Consider the following 18,888-nt stretch of genomic DNA (forward strand, 5'->3'; position numbering starts at 1 on the left):
TACCAATATTGGTATTGGTCTTGTCACGCAGGCAATTTAGGCAGGTTGCTATTGTTCCTAGAAGGTGCTATTGGGGTAGTTATCAAGTCCAGTTAAACTGTATGTCAAGAAAACTCATTACAGAGATGGCACCTCTATGCTGGTAAATGCTATGTAGCTTTAAACCATCTTCTGGTTATCAGCACCTTTATTTTTTTCTATTGAGGGTGAAGTTCATGTAATATAAAATTAACCATTTTAAAATGTACAGTTCAGTGGCATTTTGTACATTCACAATGTTGTACAACTATCACCTCTATCTAGTTCCAACATATTTTCATCACCCCAAAATAAAGCCCCATACCCGTTAAGCAGTCCCTCTGCATTCCTTCCTCCCCTGTGTCCCTAGCAACCACCAATCTGCTTTCTGTCTCTATGGATTTACCTATTCTGGACATTACATATAAATGGAGTCATACAGTATGTGATCTCTTGTGACTGGCTTCTTTCACTTAGTATGATGTTTTCAAAGTTCATCCACATTATAGCGTGTATCAGTACTTCATTCCTTTTGACAGCTGAATAATATTCCACTGTTATGTGTATGCCACAATTTGTCCATTCATCCATCAGTGGACATTTGGGCTGGTTCCACCTTTGGCTATTTTGGGTAATACTGCTATGAACATTTGTGGACGAGTATTTGAGTACTTGTTTTCAATTATTTTGGGTGTATACCTAGGAGTGGAATTGCTGGGTCATACGGTAATTCTATGTTTAACTTTTTGAGAAACCACCAAACTGTTTTCCATTCAGCAGCTTTTATTTGTACCGCATGTAAGGAGGGACCGCTTCTCCCCACTCCTGATACCTCCTCTGGGTCTCTCTCTGCCCTTTACTCAGTCCACCCCAAGGGAGGTGGAGTGACTTACTTGATTGACAGTCTGATCTCCTCCTTGTGAGTCCACCTACAGAATGCACATCTGCCTTTCCTTTCCTCCATGCCAGCACTTCTGGTGGAAAGGCCTGTCCCAGTCTATGCTGACGTGACTGGGTGGATAAGTGTTGCTAATTCTGGTGTTCTGTGTAGAGGCCGGTTCAGCTTTAGTCTCCAAACTGGCCTCTAGCAGAAAAAATGCTAATCTATGTATTTTAATTTGGTTTGTTTTATTTTTCAAATAGTCTGGAACCTTCATAGAATTCACTATGTGATTTATTGGGGGTTCTTTTGAAGATCCCACAACTTAGGTTGTAAAAGGTTATGATGCCAGAATAATTTGAACTTTGTCGACGTGGCCTGGACTTGAGATTTAAAATCTAACTGCTGCATATTTTTAGCAGTGTCAACTTGACGAAGTCACCTAATATTTTATTTATTTTTATTATTATTATTGTTATTTATTTATTTTATTTTTTTTTGTGAGGAAGATCAGCCCTGAGCTAACATCCACGCTAATCCTCCTCTTTTTGCTGAGGTAGACCAGCTCTGAGCTAACATCTATTGCCAATCTTCCTCCTTTTCTTTTCCCGCCAAAGCCCCAGGACATAGCTGTATGTCATAGTTGCACATCCTTCTAGTTGCTGTATGTGGGACGCGGCCTCAGCATGGCCGGAGAAGTGGTGCATCGGTGTGCGCCCGGGATTCGAACCTGGGCCACCAGTACCGGAGCACGCACACTTAACCACTAAGCCACAGGGCTGGCCCTCACCTAATATTTTAGCTTGAATTTCCTTATCAATGAAAATGGGGAAATCCTATCCAGCTTATGTAACAGATATGCTGTGGGGCTCACATAAGTATCAAAACAACTGCACAATAACGTAGGACTCAACACAAGAGGAAGATTGTATCTAACTTACATTCATGTTTCAGATATTTTACCATAGCTTTTTTATAGTATAGCTTTTTTATATATAATAATATGTCTGAATTTTAAAAACTTGACCACAAAATTCCCCAGCGGGATGATTGCTACAGGAATATGGCACAGATAGAGAAGTTGGGAGGTCTCCAATCTTCAAGTAGAAAATAGGTGACTTTACATGGTAAACGTTCGCCACCCAACACCTGATGACACAACCGGAGTGTCGGGCCACCTCTCCAGCAAGGTCATTTCAAACTCTGAAATTTAATGTTTTGAAGAAAAACATTTTGAGACAACTCTAACTATATACAGAAAGTTTTGTGAATTCGTGTAGCTTCATTGCTAGATTACCGAAATATATCTCCATTAAGAAATGCTCTTATCTTTTCTAATTATCTTGTCATAGGTAACACGGCATCTTGCGAAACTCTTTGACAGCATCGCAGATCTGCAGTTTGAAGAGGATCAGGATGTTCCTGCACACAGAGCGATTGGAATGTACAGCAAAGAAAAGGAATATGTCTCATTCCAAGCTGACTGTGAATGCACAGGCCATGTAAGATTTGATTACTAGATTTTCTATGCTAGAGGGGTATTTTAGGGATAATTTTTAAAGGTTGAATTGAAGAAGAAAAAGCCAACTCATGTCAAATCAGGCTCCGGTTAGTTTTGTGCTCAGAGATTCCTATTTACCTGTGTCCAGCGTGGCAGAGGGTTACTCGGCCGTGCTTCCCAGTTTCTGCTCATTTGGCTTCAGCACCCCACAGGGTCTCAGAGATGCTAGCAGTTGAACTAGACAGGAGGGTCTGTCACAGATTGAATGAGTGGACCCCAGAATTAGAAGCAAATGCAACCCAGTGACTGAGTCTCCTACAAAGCGTATTGTTTTCATCACCGCTCAGAGTACAGGGAAGGGGTGGGGGGAGCAGCGCCTTGATGTAAAGCATGTTTTCACAAGGCTTGTGGTTCAGGATTCGGATGTGCTTATTGTAAATGGCTGTTCGTAAATAAAGTTGATTGAGTCTACCAAGCTGATGTCACACACTCTAATTACTGTGAGCACAGACAGTTAAGTTAGCATATTCTCTTTTCTCACAGCCAACTACCTCAAAAATATTCTTCATGGTTATCTGCAAGAATGGCTCATTATGATTTACGTAAGAGCTCCGGGAGTTTTCAGATGATTTAGAGGAATTGCATCCTTTTTTGTGTAGCGTGAGTTAATCCACAGAGTGACTGAGGCCGTAGCCTCTATTACTGAACCGCTTGGGTTGAGGCAGTGTCCCTTGGAGAAATGTGAAGGCAACCTTTTTTTTTTTTTTTTTCCTTTTTAACAGGGGTTTTCTTTATTCCTCTCCATTGCTTTTTAATATTGTACCAGAAAAACCTTGCCAAATGAAGGAGAAGCAGATGGTGGACTACTTTGATTAAAATGTATTTTTTGATCTCCTGGGCTCTTTAGGATATTATTACAATGATTAGAAAAAGTCACCATAAACTATCTTGACAAAAGTGTGCTGCTGTCTGCTCCCTCCCTCGCAGACTGCCAGCCGACTGGCATGGTGCCTGGAAGGAGGACAGTCCAACTGATGGATAGGGTCGTCACTAACAGGAACCCTTGACGTTGAAAGTTTTCACAGTGTTCTAATTTATTCTATATAAGCAGCTTATGCTAGAGACATTCGAGCATGTACCACATCCACCTTCTAATTGCTTTTGTTTTATGCAAAGTTGCTTTGACTTTAGGTCTTTTTTCTCTCTGCACTTCTGTGATTGGTTCCTCCCAACTTAGACTAATTTTATTTGACTAGTGTTTATTGAATACCTACCATGTAGTAGATGCTACATTAAGCTTTTAGGGATCCAGAAATGAATAAGACATGGCCCCTGTCTTTGAGGAGCTCTTAGGCTCATTGAACAAATGGATAGACACATAATTAGTGATAATGGGAAGTGATGATTGTTGTTATAGAGTGTTGGGCAGAAGCTGGTAAAATACCAAAAAGGGAAGGACCAGGCAAGCATCTCCTTAGAGCTTGGTTCTCAAATCATACTGAGCTAAGTTGCCATTGTTGGCATAGTCATCTGAACATCAACTTACATGTGTGTTTGGTCTTCCCAAATGGACTGGAAAGTTCTTGAGAACAGGTGGCCATATTGAGGACATGGATCCCAGAGTATCTGAGAGATGCTCAAATGATATCTGATTTACTGAAGGAACTTGTTGCTTGGTGACGTTGAGTTGTGCTTAGTGATTGAAGCAGTGATTAGGTCAGAGACTCTGAACTCAGACATGTGAACAAAACCCAGCTATGAAGCCAGAAGGGAAGGCTCTTAGGATGTTGGGGCCATTGCCAGGGCCGTGCTTCCTTTTTCTTTCAGGAGGGAAGGCTGTCGGCTCATTGACCACATATCACTCCTTCCCAGTTCTCCAGAGAAAGAGGCTCTAGGAATGAATGCTACTGCCATCTTCACAGAGACAGGGAAAGAAATCAGTTGTAGCATCTTCAGCATCCCGTGTAGTCCTTGGAATTTATTTGTTATAGTAATTTCCTACTGGTATGGCTGATTATTTGCTAATAGTATATGTATCCTTTTGTCATATGATATCATCCCATGAAGACAGGTGTATGGATAAATGTAACAAAATATATTTGGAGAGGGTGGAAAACTGGCTGAGATATATTTTTAGGAGCAAAATAAACTTGAATTTTTTTTAAAAAAGATTAATTTTCACAAGTCAGCAGTTGTCCTATCTCTTATACTCTCCTGCTGTCTAATTTTTGACAAGTGTGAAGATGAGAACTAGCAGGGAATATAATTAAGATACTTGCTGAAAACACTTTGTCTTAAGACTAAAAACTATGAAGATTTTGTAGAAGAATTCTCATTAGATTTTAAAATTATCAAAAGATAGGTTAAAAAAAATCAATTTCTCATTATCCTCAAAGCTCTGGACTATTACTCTAGCATTTTACTCTGCAGATGGCTGTGATGTGTGGTTCTCAAAACACTGTGTGTTACCAGAGGGAATCTTGGTCTAGAACCCCCTTGTCTTCAAATCTGAAAAGTGAATAATCAAGAACACCTCCTCTGTTAAGGATGTGTGAAGTGATTAGCCAGCTGGTAAGTGAGTTAAGATGAGCAGTGTCCTGGAAGAAGGCAGGTTCACATAGAAAAGACTTCATCAGTCAGTTGTTTACCTTCTTCTCTGAGTTATCCCTCTGCTAGTTTTCTACATGGGTTTTAAATAAATCCACCTGAGGCCTCACTTTCTGCATAGCTTTAGAGCCCATGAGGATGAAATTATCCGGCTTCCGCAGTTAAGCCTGTGTTAAAACATTTCAATTTGCTTCAAAAGGTAGAAACGTGGCTTCTGCAACTTGAACAGACCATGCAGGAAACAGTGCGACGTTCTATCACAGAAGCCATAGCGGCCTACGAGGAAAAACCTAGGGAACTGTGGATTTTTGATTTCCCCGCTCAAGTTGCACTAACTAGCTCACAAATCTGGTGGACGACGGATGTAGGAATAGCCTTCAGCAGACTGGAGGAAGGCTACGAAACGGCCCTAAAGGATTTCCATAAAAAACAGGTAATTCATAAATTCATGATTTCGAGACTTGAAGAGGTGAGCTTCATTTATTCATTCATCATTTATGGAGTGTCTTCTGTGTGCAAGGCACCATGCTGGGAAGATTTTAGCCATCAGTTGTTTAACGGTTCCTTTTCTACCTTCGTATTATCCTTCTAATTTTCTACATGCGTTTAAAAAACACCCATCATGTCCACAATCCCCAAGGCTCTAGTATATCACTCATGCCTAGGTACTGTGCCTACTTCGTTCCTTCTGTGTAAGACTCTCCATCTAGGCTGATTGTGTATTTGTTAGAAAATATATGCATGATTTGCATGATTCAAAGAGGTGGAGGGTTGTTCAACAAAGACAAATATTTTCATGTATTTTGGGTTTCTGTTAATGATAAATTACAGATGAGCAACTTTGGAAAATAGTCTATTTTGAATTCCATTTTATTCATCCCTGTTATGCTATGACCTCTCCCTTAAGCATCCCAGATCTTAGCTGTGGAACAATTCAGAGATACGGCCTTTCTCTCAGTTTAGAGATTACAAGAATATTAGGCTTGGAAAGGATTTAAATATTAGTCTACCCTTCTTGTTTTCAGTGGGTAAAGGCTGAATCTAGAAATGTTAAGTGACTTTCCTAATGTGGCACAATTTGCGAGTGCTAGTGGTAGGGCCAGCAGAGTTCAGAATCTTTCCACAACTCCCTGTTGCTTCTCTTCTTAGCAGTACTTTTAACTCAGTGCCTTGAAAATCAAATTGATTCGGAGAGTGAAGGATACTTGTATTGTTAACACATTCAAGAATTTTAAGTTTTAGAGTGTGTTGATTATTCCTTTCAGTTTTGCTCTTTTAATCTTGGGTGGAGACCACCTAACTTACTTGTGTTACTAAAGAAGTTTTTGTATCATTTACTTTTGGAGAAAAATATATTCTCCTCGATTTTACATCCTTACGAAAATGGGGCATTGGTTTCTATTTAGTAGGCTTGAAGATAGAGGATTAGATTGAAAGGAGTGACTAGTTTCCTCCCAGGGCAGTGTCTCTGCAATTCTAGTCAATGCCACTTGGATGAGGAAGGTAAGTAGTTACTTTTTTTTTTTTTATGGACATAAATAACTGAAATATTTAGTTAAATTGCACGAATTCTATTTGCTTATAAAACTAACTTTCTGGTTAATTTATTGATATTTGTACTTTTATTATAACTATTTTTATTATATATTTTAGTAAGGATATTTTAAAATTCTTAATTATTAAGAATTATTTATAATTATAATTATAATTATTTATAATTATAATTATAATTATAAGAATAAAAATAAGAATAATTAATTATTCTTAATTATTCTTAAAATAATATCCTCTCTTAAATTTTAGCTGTTATAAATCACTGCTCAAACTTAAATCTTTTAACAAACATATTTCTACTTAATCTATTCTGATTGTTTCCTCTCTTCCTTTAACTCTCCCTTGCCTCCAATTTTTCATTTTTTGTGATGATTAGAATATTTTATTGCTTAAAACAGTAAGTGATATTTTTATGGGTATTATTGATATCAACTTTATTATTTTCAATTTCATGATTTGTTTATTGTTAAAGATGAAGAAGAAAATCGAGATACAGATAGCAAAAAAACGAGAATAATTTTTAGAAAACATTTGTAGATTCACTTCCCACAGATAACCGTTGATGACATTTTGGCATAAAAACATCAGAAGTCTTCTTCTATCTATTTACTGTCTATCTGTATCTTTTTATATGAATGTGTAGACATCTCTCTCTCTATATATAAATATGTGGCAATATGTAGCTATTTGCATATAAGTGTAGCTATTTATTTTTGTTGATATATCTATGTATATAGATATGCATAGAAAAATAATTTTTTTACATACCAGACATTTTGTTACTTTTTATTTTCACTCAGTATATTATCTACATTTTTCCTTGTCATAACTATATATCAAATTCACACTAAAAATGACCAAATAGTATTCCTTTATATGGATATACCAGAATTTGTTGCCTCCCTTCTACCTTTGGGTTTACTCTCACAGTCTGACTGCTGATCAAGTGCTGTTCTGGGTTCTTTGGTCCCAGCCATGAACTTCCTGCCCTCATGGTGCTTACAATCTAACTTAGTGCATCCTACCTCTTCCTCACAAGGACCTTAGAACCCTTTTTTCTGATCTCCACTTCCCATTTTACATGCCATTGTTTAACCTTATTTTTTTAATCTGCCACTAATTGTGTTGTTAGTTTAAATCTTACATAGATTTACCAACATATTTAGCAATGACTTTGCTCATTATTTATTTTCCACCCCGTTTCTTAATTCTGAATTCAATTCCCTTCTTCCTATAATGTATCTTTCAGCAATCTGTGCACTGATAGATAATAAGTAGGAAATTTTCTGATCCTTTGTCTTTATTTTGACTTTCTTCTTGATAGTTGAGGTATAGAATTCAAAGTTGAGAGGTATTTTCTTTCAGAACTTTAAAAATACTATTCCATTATCTTGTGGCCTTTATTGTTGTTGTTGTGAAGTTTTAGGTCAAATTGTTTTTCCTGTCTTTTGTCTTTGACTGCTTTTAAGATTTCTTTTTTCCTTTATGTGGTTCTGATATTTTATTATACTGTGACTAGTCGTGTATTTTTTTTTTCTTCTTTTAGGATTTAGCCTGCTGAGGACTCACTGAACTCCTTAAATCTTCATTTATATGTCTGTCTTCAATGAGAATATTCTCTTCTATTTTTTCTTTGAAGGATACCGTTCTTTCATTTGCTATATTTTCTTTATCCAGAATTTTATCGGCTATATGTTGAAACTTCTCATGCTGTCCTCCCTGTCTTTTAACCTCTATTTCATATTTTCAAATTCTCTACCATTTTTTGCTGCAATTTAGGTGACCTTTTGAATCTATCTTCCAATTCACTAACTTTTTTTCCTGTGGCATAATAAGAAAAAGGAATCCAGGACCAGAATATGTAGGTTCAAATCTCAGATCTACCTTTGATTTGTTAGCTGTGTGACTTTGGGCAAATTACTTAACCACTCTGTGCCTCAGTTTCATGATCTGTAAATCAGGGATAATAATAGCACCTGCATCATAGTATTGTTAGAAGGATTAAATTAGTTAATACATGTAAAATACTATTTAAAAAAGTGCTAGACAGATAAAGTACTATGTGTTAGCCATTGCTACTGTTATTATGAAAATAATGATGACAACGACAGTGACAATGGTGTCTGATGTGATGCATAATTAACTTAATGAGTTTTTCCCCAACAATTTGTCATAACATTTTTCAAACATACAAAAAGTTGAAAGAATTGTATAGTGCTGTGCATACCTACCACCTAGATTCTACCATTAACATTTTGTTTTATTTCCTTTATCATGTTATCTGTGCTTTTTCCAACCCTCTATAGATCCATCAATCCATCTTATATTTATGAGTCATTTCAAAGGAAGTTACAGATGTCAATAATCTTTTTGTGTGTGTGTGAGGAAGATTAGCTCTGAGCTAAGATCCCTTGCCAATCCTCCTCTTTTTGTTGAGGAAGATTGGCCCTGGGCTAACATCCATGCCCATCTTCCTCTACTTTATATGTGGGACGCCTGCCACAGCATGGCTTGATGAGCAGTGCGTAGGTCTGCGCCCGGGATCCGAACCTGCGAACCCCGGGCCGCCAAAGAGGAGCATGTGAACTTAACCACTGTGCCACCCAGCCGGCCAATGATGTCAATAATCTTTACCCCTAAACACTTCAGTATACATGCTCATTTCATCAGTTTAATTTAGTTATTCTATCTCAATTTCCCAGAGTTCTTTTGGTTCTTTAAAAATCAGTTTTGGGGCCGGCCCCGTGGCATAGTGGTTAAGTTTGCACGCTCCACTTTGGCGACCCTGGGTTCGCAGGTTCAGATCCTGGGCGTGGACCTATGCACCACTCACCAAGCCATGCTGTGGTGGCATCCCACATACAAAATAGAGGAAGATGGGTAGAGATGTTAGCTCAGGGCCAATCTTCCTCACCAAAAATAAATAAATAAAGTAAAAAAATAAAAATCAGTTTTATGATGACTTATCTCTTCATTATGGTTTTATCATTTCATTAATTATTTCAGAGATATTTTAATAATCTTATTGAGATTTCTCTACTAACTCGAGTTCTTTTGAGGCTGGTTCTTCTGTTAAATTGAATTTGTTTTTTGTGTGTTCACTTTTTAAGGTTTTCTTTATCTAGGTTTGTACTTTCTGTAGGAATTGTGTGTGCCCTGGGCTGAATATATGTCCCTATCGCATGTTTTTTCCCTTGTTTCTCCCAGGTCTCTATAGGTTTTGTGGGTTCTAGATGAGTTTCTGGTTAATTACTCAGTTCAGAATTTCCAGTTCACATTGGCAGGGTCAGTTTGGTTGCCACAGCGTCACATGGCGTAGGCTTGAGATTTTGAATTTAGGGGACTTTTTTTCTATTGAAAGCCCCAAGGTATTTTAAGCATTCATCTTGCTTCTCTGAGCTAGTGGGTAGAATTTTTCTAGAACCTTTCATTGGACACTGCAACAGTTTGAGGATCTCAGCTGTGTCAGCATGTCAATTCCAATTCCCCGCCTTGCTCAGGGAGTATGAGAGGCAGGGAACAGAAATATTCTGTTCCCATGTGGCAATAAATCTCAGTCTCCGTATATTTGGGTCTCTCCCCAAACCCTACTTTAGGCTGCCATGGCATTAGCCTATTAACCTCATTTTACTGCTCTGGCTTTGAAGCATATTGCTGGCATCAAGGAATGTCACACACACCCCCCACCCTCCCCTCCTTCTGTCCCCCTCTTCCTTTCCACCTCTCTCATGTTTGGCTGTGTACTTTGCATGTGGGTGTATTTTGTTTTATTTAAGTCTTTGTTGTTAATAGAGGAATTGTCCGTTTAGCTTAATCCAATATGTTGCAAGACTCCCTATTACTATTATTACTACTCAATACTGGCTATTTAGGTTGTTTTTTTTATTTTTGGCTATCATTAATAATACTGCAGTCAACAGCCTTATATATACATACATGTCACACATATGTTTCTTTATTTCTTTAGGATAAATTTCCAGATGTAAAATTGCTAGGTCAAAGAGTATACCTTTCCTTAAGCCTTTGGAATGTCGTGTCAAACTTACCTTTCCAGTATCGGTGTATGGGAAGTGACCACTCCATCCCCTGTCATCAACTTGGGTTGATTCTTTTTATTCTTATAGCTAAAGTTACTCATTGCCAGTAGCTTTAGCTTATTCAACTAATTAACAGAATTTACCTTTTTTCTCCTTTAAAATAGTTTTGAAGTTTTCCGTTTTATTCAAGAGTTACATAATGTTTCTTTTTCATGCTGAATGAGAAGTAGACAAAGAGGATGGTTTATGAAGAAAGCGTCTATCTGCTTAATTATGAAACACTTCTAGCACTAATTGAAATGTTTGACAGCCCAGCCAACAGATGCCTTCAATACAGTATTTCAGTTTTGCAACTGATACTAATCTGCGTATTAGAGAAATTAAGGTTTGAATACTGTTAGGGCTGTAGTTGGGTTCATGGGAAGTGTGTGCATCTAAACTGAAACCCCTTTAGTTTTTGCTCTTTAAAAATGGATGTAACCATCTGCTGGACTTTGTTTTTAATTAAAATTACTCTTGCTAATACTGTGAGCAGTCTTTAAAATGAACTTTCATCCTTTAAAATAGCTTAATTTTCTAACTGAGATCAGAGTTGGCTATAATTGATGACCTAGCTGAACAAGTAATTTCTTTCCTTAGTTCTCACTTCCAAGTTGTAGTGAGATAAACTAAGATAATTAGTTCAAATTCTATTTCTCCCTTAGACGTATAGTGGTTGTATGTTAGATAATATTGAAATTAAAGGCAAAAATACTGCAGTTTAGGTATGTAATCCCACCTTGCCAGAGTCTTTAAAAATATGACAAATACAATACATTTAATTTCTCAGATTTGAGGGTTCCTTGCCAAAAGTATTTTGTTTTGGAGGCTTGGGATCTAGTAAGGAAGTTTTTCCACTCTTCCTTTATCATTGAGCTGTATGAAAATCATCAAAAAAGAGATGGATGCATTTTAGACTTCAAAAAATTAATTACTAGTGTACTGGGACATTGCCCAGAGTACTTTTAATAAGACTAATTATAAGCAGTATAAAACATTTCTCATTAACCATCCATTCTTCCCTACCAAAAAGACTCAGCAATATTGTGTGTATAAGAAAGAGACTCATTTTGCTAGTTAGGGCCAATTTTTGGCCTCACTTGTAGTCACTGAGAAATTCTTTCAAAAACAATTGGATACAATGTTGATAGTGTTTTTATCTTGCCCTAATCCTAGTACCTGAATAAGGAAGCCTGTGAAGCCCGCAGTTACCCAGTGTATTTTGGAAGCAAGTTTTTTTTTCTTGGCCTTTATGTAAAAGTGTGATGTGATAGGCTCATGGTTTATAATACAGTAGGAACCCACAAGATCAGGAGCAGAGCATGTACTCTCTCCCTCCCCTCTCATCAGTTAAAGGAAAGTTTTTCCACAATTTACTGATCTAGTAGGCTTTTATTCAATGATTCATTAATCAGGCAGCATCCAATCTAGCAGATGAAAGGAGCCCTGAAGAGCTGTATAAGGCGAAAGATTTTTTTTTTATTGATGTTTTAATAGTTTATAACCTTGAGAAATTTTGGGTTGCACATTTTTGTTTGTCCATCACCATATACATGTCTCCCTTCACTCCTTGTGCCCACCCCCTACCCCCATTGCCCCTGTTAACCACAATACAGTTTTCTCTGTCCATGTGTTGGTTTATATTCCACATATGAGTGAGGTCATATGGTGTTTGTCTTTCTCTTTCTGGCTTGTTTCACTTAACATAATACCCTCCAGGTCCATCCATGTTGTTGCAAATGGGAAGATTTTGTCTTTTTTTATGGCTGAGTAGTATTCCATTGTATATATATACACCATATATTCTTGATCCAATCATCAGTCAAGGGACACTTGGGTTGCTTCCATGTCTTGGCTATGGTGAATAATGCTGCAATGAACATAGGGGTGCATAAGCCTCTTTGGATTGTTGATTTCAGGTTTGTTGGGTAGATTCCCAGTAGTGGGATAGCTGGATCATAAGGTATTTCTATTTTTAATTTTTTGAGGAATCTCCATACCATTTTCCATAGAGGCTCACCAGTTTGCATCCCACCAGCTGTGTATGAGGGTTCCTGTTTCTCCACTTCCTTCAACATTTGTTGTTTTTTGTCTTGGTGATTATAGCCATTCTAACAGGCGTGAGGTGATATCTTAGTGTTGTTTTGATTTGCATTTCCCTGATGATTAGTGATGTTGAACATCTTTTCATGTGCCTATTGGCCATCTGTATATCTTCTTTGGAGAAGTGTCTGTTCATTTCATCTGCACGTTTTTTGACCAGGTTGTTTGTTTTTCTGTTGTTCAGTTATTTGAGTTCTTTATATATTATGGAGGTTAACCCCTTGTCAGATATATGTTTTGCAAATATTTTCTCCCAGCTGGTGGGTTGTCTGTTCATTTTAATTCTGGTTTCATTTGTCTTGTAGAAGCTCTTTAATCTGATAAAGTCCTACTTGCTTATTTTTTCTTTAGTTTCCCTAGTCTGAGTAGGCATGGCGTCTGAAAAGATTCCGTTATGACCAATGTCAAATAGTGTGTTGCCTGTATTTTCTGCTGTGAGTTTTATAGTTTCAGGTCTCAGCTTCAGGTCTTTGATCCATTTTGAGTTAATTTTTGTGAATGGCGATAGCAGATGGTCCACTTTCATTCTTTTGCATGTGGCTGTCCAGTTTTCCCAACACCATTTATTGAAGAGACTTTCCTTTCTCCATTGTATGTTCTTAGCTCCTTTGTCGAAAATTAGCTGTCCATATATGTGTGGTTTTATTTCTGGGCTTTCAATTCTGTTCCATTGATCTGTGTGTCTGTTTTTGTACCAGTCCCATGCTGTTTTGATTACTATTACTTTGTAGTATGTTTTGAAGTCAGGGATTGTGATGCCTCCAGCTTTGTTCTTTTTTCTTAGGATTGCTTTAGCTATTCGGGATCTTTTGTTGCCCTATATGAATTTTAGTATTCTTTTTTCTATTTCCATGAGGAATGTCATTGGCATTCTGATTGGGATTGTATTGAATCTGTAGATTGCTTTAGGTAATACAGACATTGTAACTATGTTTATTCTTCCAATCCATGTGCATGGGATGTCTTTCCATTTCTTTATGTCATCATTGATTTCTTTCAATAATGTCTTGTAGTTTTCATTGTATAGGTCTTTCACCTCCTTGGTAAGATTTATTCCTAGATATTTTATTCTTTTTGATGCAATTGTAAATGGTATTATCTTTTTGAGCTCTCTTTCTGTTAGTTCATTATTAGCATACAGAAATGCAACTGATTTTTGTAGATTGATTTTGTACCCTGTGACTTTGCTGTAGTTGTTGATTATTTCTAATAGTTTTCCAATGGATTCTTTAGGGTTTTCTATATACAAAATCATGTTGTTTGCAAACAGTGAGAGTTTCATTTCTTCATTGCCTATTTGGATTCCTTTTATTCCTTTTTCTTGCCTAATTTCTCTGGCCAAAACCTCCAATACTATGTTGAATAAGAGTGGTGAGAGTGGACTGCCTTGTCTCGTTCCTGTTCTCAGAGGAATGGCTTTCAGCCTTTCCCTGTTGAGTATGATGTTGGCTGTGGGCTTGTCATAAATAGCCTTTATTATGTTGAGGTACTTTCCTTTTATACCCATTTTGTTAAGAGTTCTTATCATAAATGGATGTTGTATCTTGTCAAATGCCTTCTCTGCATCTATTGAGATCACCATGTGGTTTTTATTCTTTGTTTTGTTGATGTGGTATATCACGTTGATTGATTTACGGATGTTGAACCATCCCTACGTCCCTGGTGTAAATCCCACTTGATCATGGGATTTTTTGATCAATGGGATCATCATGGGATCATCAATACTTTTTAATGTATTGCTGTATTCGGTTTGCCAATATTTTGTTGAGGATTTTTGCATCTATGTTCATCAGTGGTATTGGCCTGTAATATTCCTTCTTTGTATTGTCTCTGTCTGGCTTTGGTTTCAGGGTGATGTTGGCCTCGTGGAATGAGTTAGGAAGTGTTCTATCTTCCTCTATTTTTTGGAATAGTTTGAGAAGGATGGGTATTAAATCTTCTTTGAATGTTTGGTAAAATTCACCTGAGAAGCCATCTGGTTCTGGACTTTTATTTTTTGGGAGGTTTTTGATTACTGTTTCAATCTCTTTACTTGTGATTGGTCTATTCAGATTCTCCAGTTCCTCTTGGTTCAGTTTTGGGAGGTTGTATGAGTCTAAGAATTTATCCATTTCTTCTAGATTGTCCAGTTTGTTGGCATATAATTTCTTGTAGTATTCTCTTATAATCCTTTGTATTTTGTGGTATCTGTTGTTATTTCTCCTCTCATTTCTAATTTTACTTATGTGAGCCTTTTCTCTTTTTTTCTTAGTAAGTCTGGCTAAGGGTTTGTCAATTTTGTTTATCTTCTCAAAGAACCAACTCTTTGTTTCGTTAATCCTTTCTACTGTTTTTTTGGTCTCAATTTCATTTATTTCTGCTCTGATTTTTATTATTTCTCTCCTTCTGCTGACTTTGGGCTTTGTTTGTTCTTCTTTTTCTAGTTCTGCTAGGTGTAATTTAAGGTTGCTTATTTGGGCTTTTTCTTGTTAGTTAAGGTGGGCTTGTATTGCTATGAGTTTCCCTCTCACTGCTGCTTTTGCTGCATCCCGTATGGTTTGGTATGGCATATTATCATTTTTGTTTGTTTCCAGATATTTTTTTATTTCTCCTTTAATTTCATCAATGATCCATTGGATGTTCAGTAGCATGTTGTTTAATCTCCACATCTTTGTCACTTTCCCAGTTTTTTTCTCATAGTTGATTTCCAGTTTCATAGCATTATGGTCTGAAAAGATGCTTGTTATGATTTCAATCTTCTTAAATTTATTGAGGCTTGCTTTGTTTCCCAACACATGGTCTATCCTTGAGAATGTTCCATGTGCGCTTGAGAAGAATGTGTAGTCAGCTGTTTTTGGATGGGGTGCTCTGTTTATGTCTACTAGGTCCATCTCGTCCAGTTTTTCATTTAAGTCCACTGTTTCTTTATTGACTTTTTGTCTGGATGATCTATCCATTGGTGTAAGTGGGGTATTAAGATCCCCTATTATTTTTGTGTTGTTGTTAATATCTCCTTTTAGGTTTGTTAATAGTTGCTTTATGTACTTTGGTGCTCCTATGTTGGGTGCATATATGTTTATAATTGATATGTCTTCTTGGTGGAGTGTCCCTTTTATCATTATTTATTGCCCCTCCTTGTCTCTCTTAGCCTGTTTTATCTTGACGTCTACTTTGTCTGATATGAGTATGGCAACACCTGCTTTCTTTTGTTGGCCATTAGCGTGGAGTATTGTCTTCTATCCTTTCACTCTGAGCCTGTGCTTGTCTTTAGAGCTGAGATGTGTTTCCTGGAGGCAGCATATTGTTGGGTCTTGCTTTTTAATCCATCCTGCCACTCTGTGTCTTTTGATTGGAGAGTTCAATCCATTTACATTTAGGGTAATTATTGATATATAAGGACTTAATGTTGCTGTTTTGTCACTTATTTTCCGGTTCTTTTGCATTTCCTTTGTTTCTTGTCCCATTTGTTTCAGACTGCCAATTCACTTTGGTTGTTCTGTCTTATGACTCTTCTAGTTTTCTCTGTTTATCATATGTGATTTTGTTTTGATTATTTGCTTAGTGGTTACCTTGAGGTTTGTATAAAAAATCTTGTGTATGAGATAGTCCATTATCTCATGGCCTCTTATTTCCTTATACTAAGTCAATTCAATCTCTTTCCTCTTCCCCTTCTAAGTCATTCTTGTTACAACTTATTCTATTTTGTGTTGTGGGTGTGTGTTTACAGTGATGAGGTTATATTTATTTTTGGTGATTTCCTTCCTTTGAACTTTGATTTTGGTATTTAAGTGGTTGCTAACCTATTCTGGTAAAGATCTACTATTTTTCTGATTTTGTCTACCTGTTTTTCTCCTTGCTCCAAGTTTTGTATTCCCTTTCTGTTCTTTTTTTCAGGCCTGAGGGCCTTCTTGAGTATTTCTTGTAGTGGGGGTCTCATGGCCATGAACTCCCTTAGTTTTTGTTTATCTGGGAAAGTTACTATTTCTCCGTCATATTTGAAGGATATTTTTGCTGGATAGAGTATTCTTGGCTGAAAGTTTTTGTCTTTCAGTATTTTGAATATATCATTCCAGCCTCTCCTAGCCTGTAAAGTTTCTGTTGAGAAATCCGCTGAGAGCCTGATGGGCTCTGTACGTTATTTTTCGTTTTTGTCTAGCTGCCCTTCATATTGTTTCTTTGTCATTGACTTTAGCCAGCCTTACCACTACATGCTGTGGAGTGGGCCTTTGCCTGTTGATGTATTTAGATGACCTATTGGCTTCACTTACTGGAATTTCCTGCTCCTTCCCCAGATTTGGGAAGTTCTCAGCTATTATTTCCTTGAATAGGCTCTCTGTTCCTCTTTCCCTCTCTTCTCCCTCAGGAATACCTATAATTCTTATGTTACATTTCCTAATAGAGTCAGATATTTCTTGGAGACTTTCTTCATTACGTTTTAGTCTTAGTTCTCTCTCCTCCTCCATCTGGAGCATATCTGTATTCCTATCCTCTATAATGCTAATTCTTTCCTCCATATTGTCAGCTCTGTTCTTTAAAGATTCCAGATTCTCCTTTATCTCCTCCATTGTGTTCCTCATCTTCATCAGTACTGATTGGTTTTTCTTTGTGATTTCAATCTCTTTTGTGAAGAAACTCCTTATCTCATTGAATTGTTTGCCTGTGTTATCTTGTATTTCGTTGAGTTTTTTTATGGTAGCTATTTTGAAATCTCTGTCATTTAGGTTATGGATTTCTGTGCCTTCAGGGTTGGTTTCTGGATGCTTGTCATTTTCCTTCTGGTCTGGTGATTTCATGTACCTTTGCATTGTGGTTCCTGTATTGGCTTTGTTTTTCCTCATCCTGGAAATATCTGGTTGCAATTTCCACCTGCCGCCACCATGTGGGGGTTAAGGGCTGTGTAATCTGAGCCCCTTGTGCTGCGCCCCGACTGCTCCCTACGATCGGCCAGCTGCTCTGTCTGGTCTGGTTGGCTGAGCTGCAGTGTTGGCACGCAGGGCTGGAGGGGCTCTCTCTTTTGCCTGCTGGGTCCCTGGAGTGGGGGGCTTCTCACTCGCCCCTCATCTGCTCTCCTGGGGTGCTCAGATGTTGATGGCACCCCTGCAGCAGTTCTGAGTCCTCTGTGTGGGAGTTGCCCACTGGCTGAGAGAGCCCAAAAAGCTATGGTTTCCCTGCAGAGGGCCACCCCTCCCCCCTCTCTGGGAGCTGCATGGACCCGGATCGCTGATCTGATGCTGGGGGAGAGGATTTCTCCTTACCTCTCCCTGCTTCCTCTGGGGGCCCCAGCACGTCCACTCTCAGATGTGTGGCAGTGTGGATCTTTCCGATCTTCCTTTTTGCTGTATAGGAGTCCATTGTTGGTCTGTGACTGTCCTTTTTGTTGTATCTTATCAGGGGAACAGTTTACAGGAAAGCTCACTCTGCCATGATGCTGATGTCACTCCCCAAGGCAAAAGATTTTTATAGACCAAAGTGAGCAGGAACAAGGAAGTTATCTTGTGTGTTTGCTGATTGGTTAAAGCACTGTTACCTTCCTTTTATGGACCAAAGGGAAGTCTTGGAGCTGGGTTAGGTAATTGGTGCTGAGTAGGCAAGCACTGATTGGTTGACCTGGGCCTGTTGTTTCTGGGAGAGCTGAGCATAGAAACATTAACTTTTGGTTTGCTGATGTGGGGCTTAGCATGAGCGACTCCATATTAGGCCTAATATGGTTACTTTAACACATAAAAATTATATTGAATGACAAGTAAGGTATAAAAAAGGGATCATATTGTACCTTCTGTGATTGATGCTTTTTGTGTCATGTATGAGAAATTCTTGTCTATTTCAATGTCATGAAGATATTCTCCTATTTCCTTCTAGATGCTTTATGGTTTTGGGTTTTTCATTTAGATCTATTTATATCTTTTCTTTTTCCATTGAATTAACTTGGCGCCTTGGTCAAAATGACTATATATGTGAGTGTATTTCCAGATCTACTCTTCCATTTATCTATTTTTCTGTCATTATGCCAAATCTACACTGTATTAATTACTGTAGCTTTATAGTAATCCTTGAAATCATGTTATTATAGCTTCCAACTTTGTTCTTTTTTTTTCAGATTTGTTTAGGCTATTCTAGGTTCTTTTAATTTCTACGTGAATTTTATTATTACATTATTTATTTTGAAAAAG

The 18,888-nt window shown here is 37.6% G+C and overlaps 1 protein-coding gene across 1 annotated transcript in view; it reads left to right on the forward strand.

The window, feature by feature from the left end:
- DNAH11 (dynein axonemal heavy chain 11) overlaps positions 1-18,888 on the forward strand; it is a 313,801-nt gene that overhangs the window by 98,279 nt on the left and 196,634 nt on the right. Inside the window, exons 29-30 of the mRNA XM_087428734.1 lie at positions 2,251-2,400; positions 5,206-5,439. Of these exons, the coding sequence (XP_087284860.1) occupies positions 2,251-2,400; positions 5,206-5,439 (384 nt within the window). The remainder of the gene's footprint in view (positions 1-2,250; positions 2,401-5,205; positions 5,440-18,888) is intronic.

Source organism: Ceratotherium simum, chromosome 1, assembly GCF_057802395.1.
Source record: "Ceratotherium simum simum isolate JZ-2026a chromosome 1, ASM5780239v1, whole genome shotgun sequence".
Taxonomy (NCBI): Eukaryota; Metazoa; Chordata; class Mammalia; order Perissodactyla; family Rhinocerotidae; genus Ceratotherium; species Ceratotherium simum.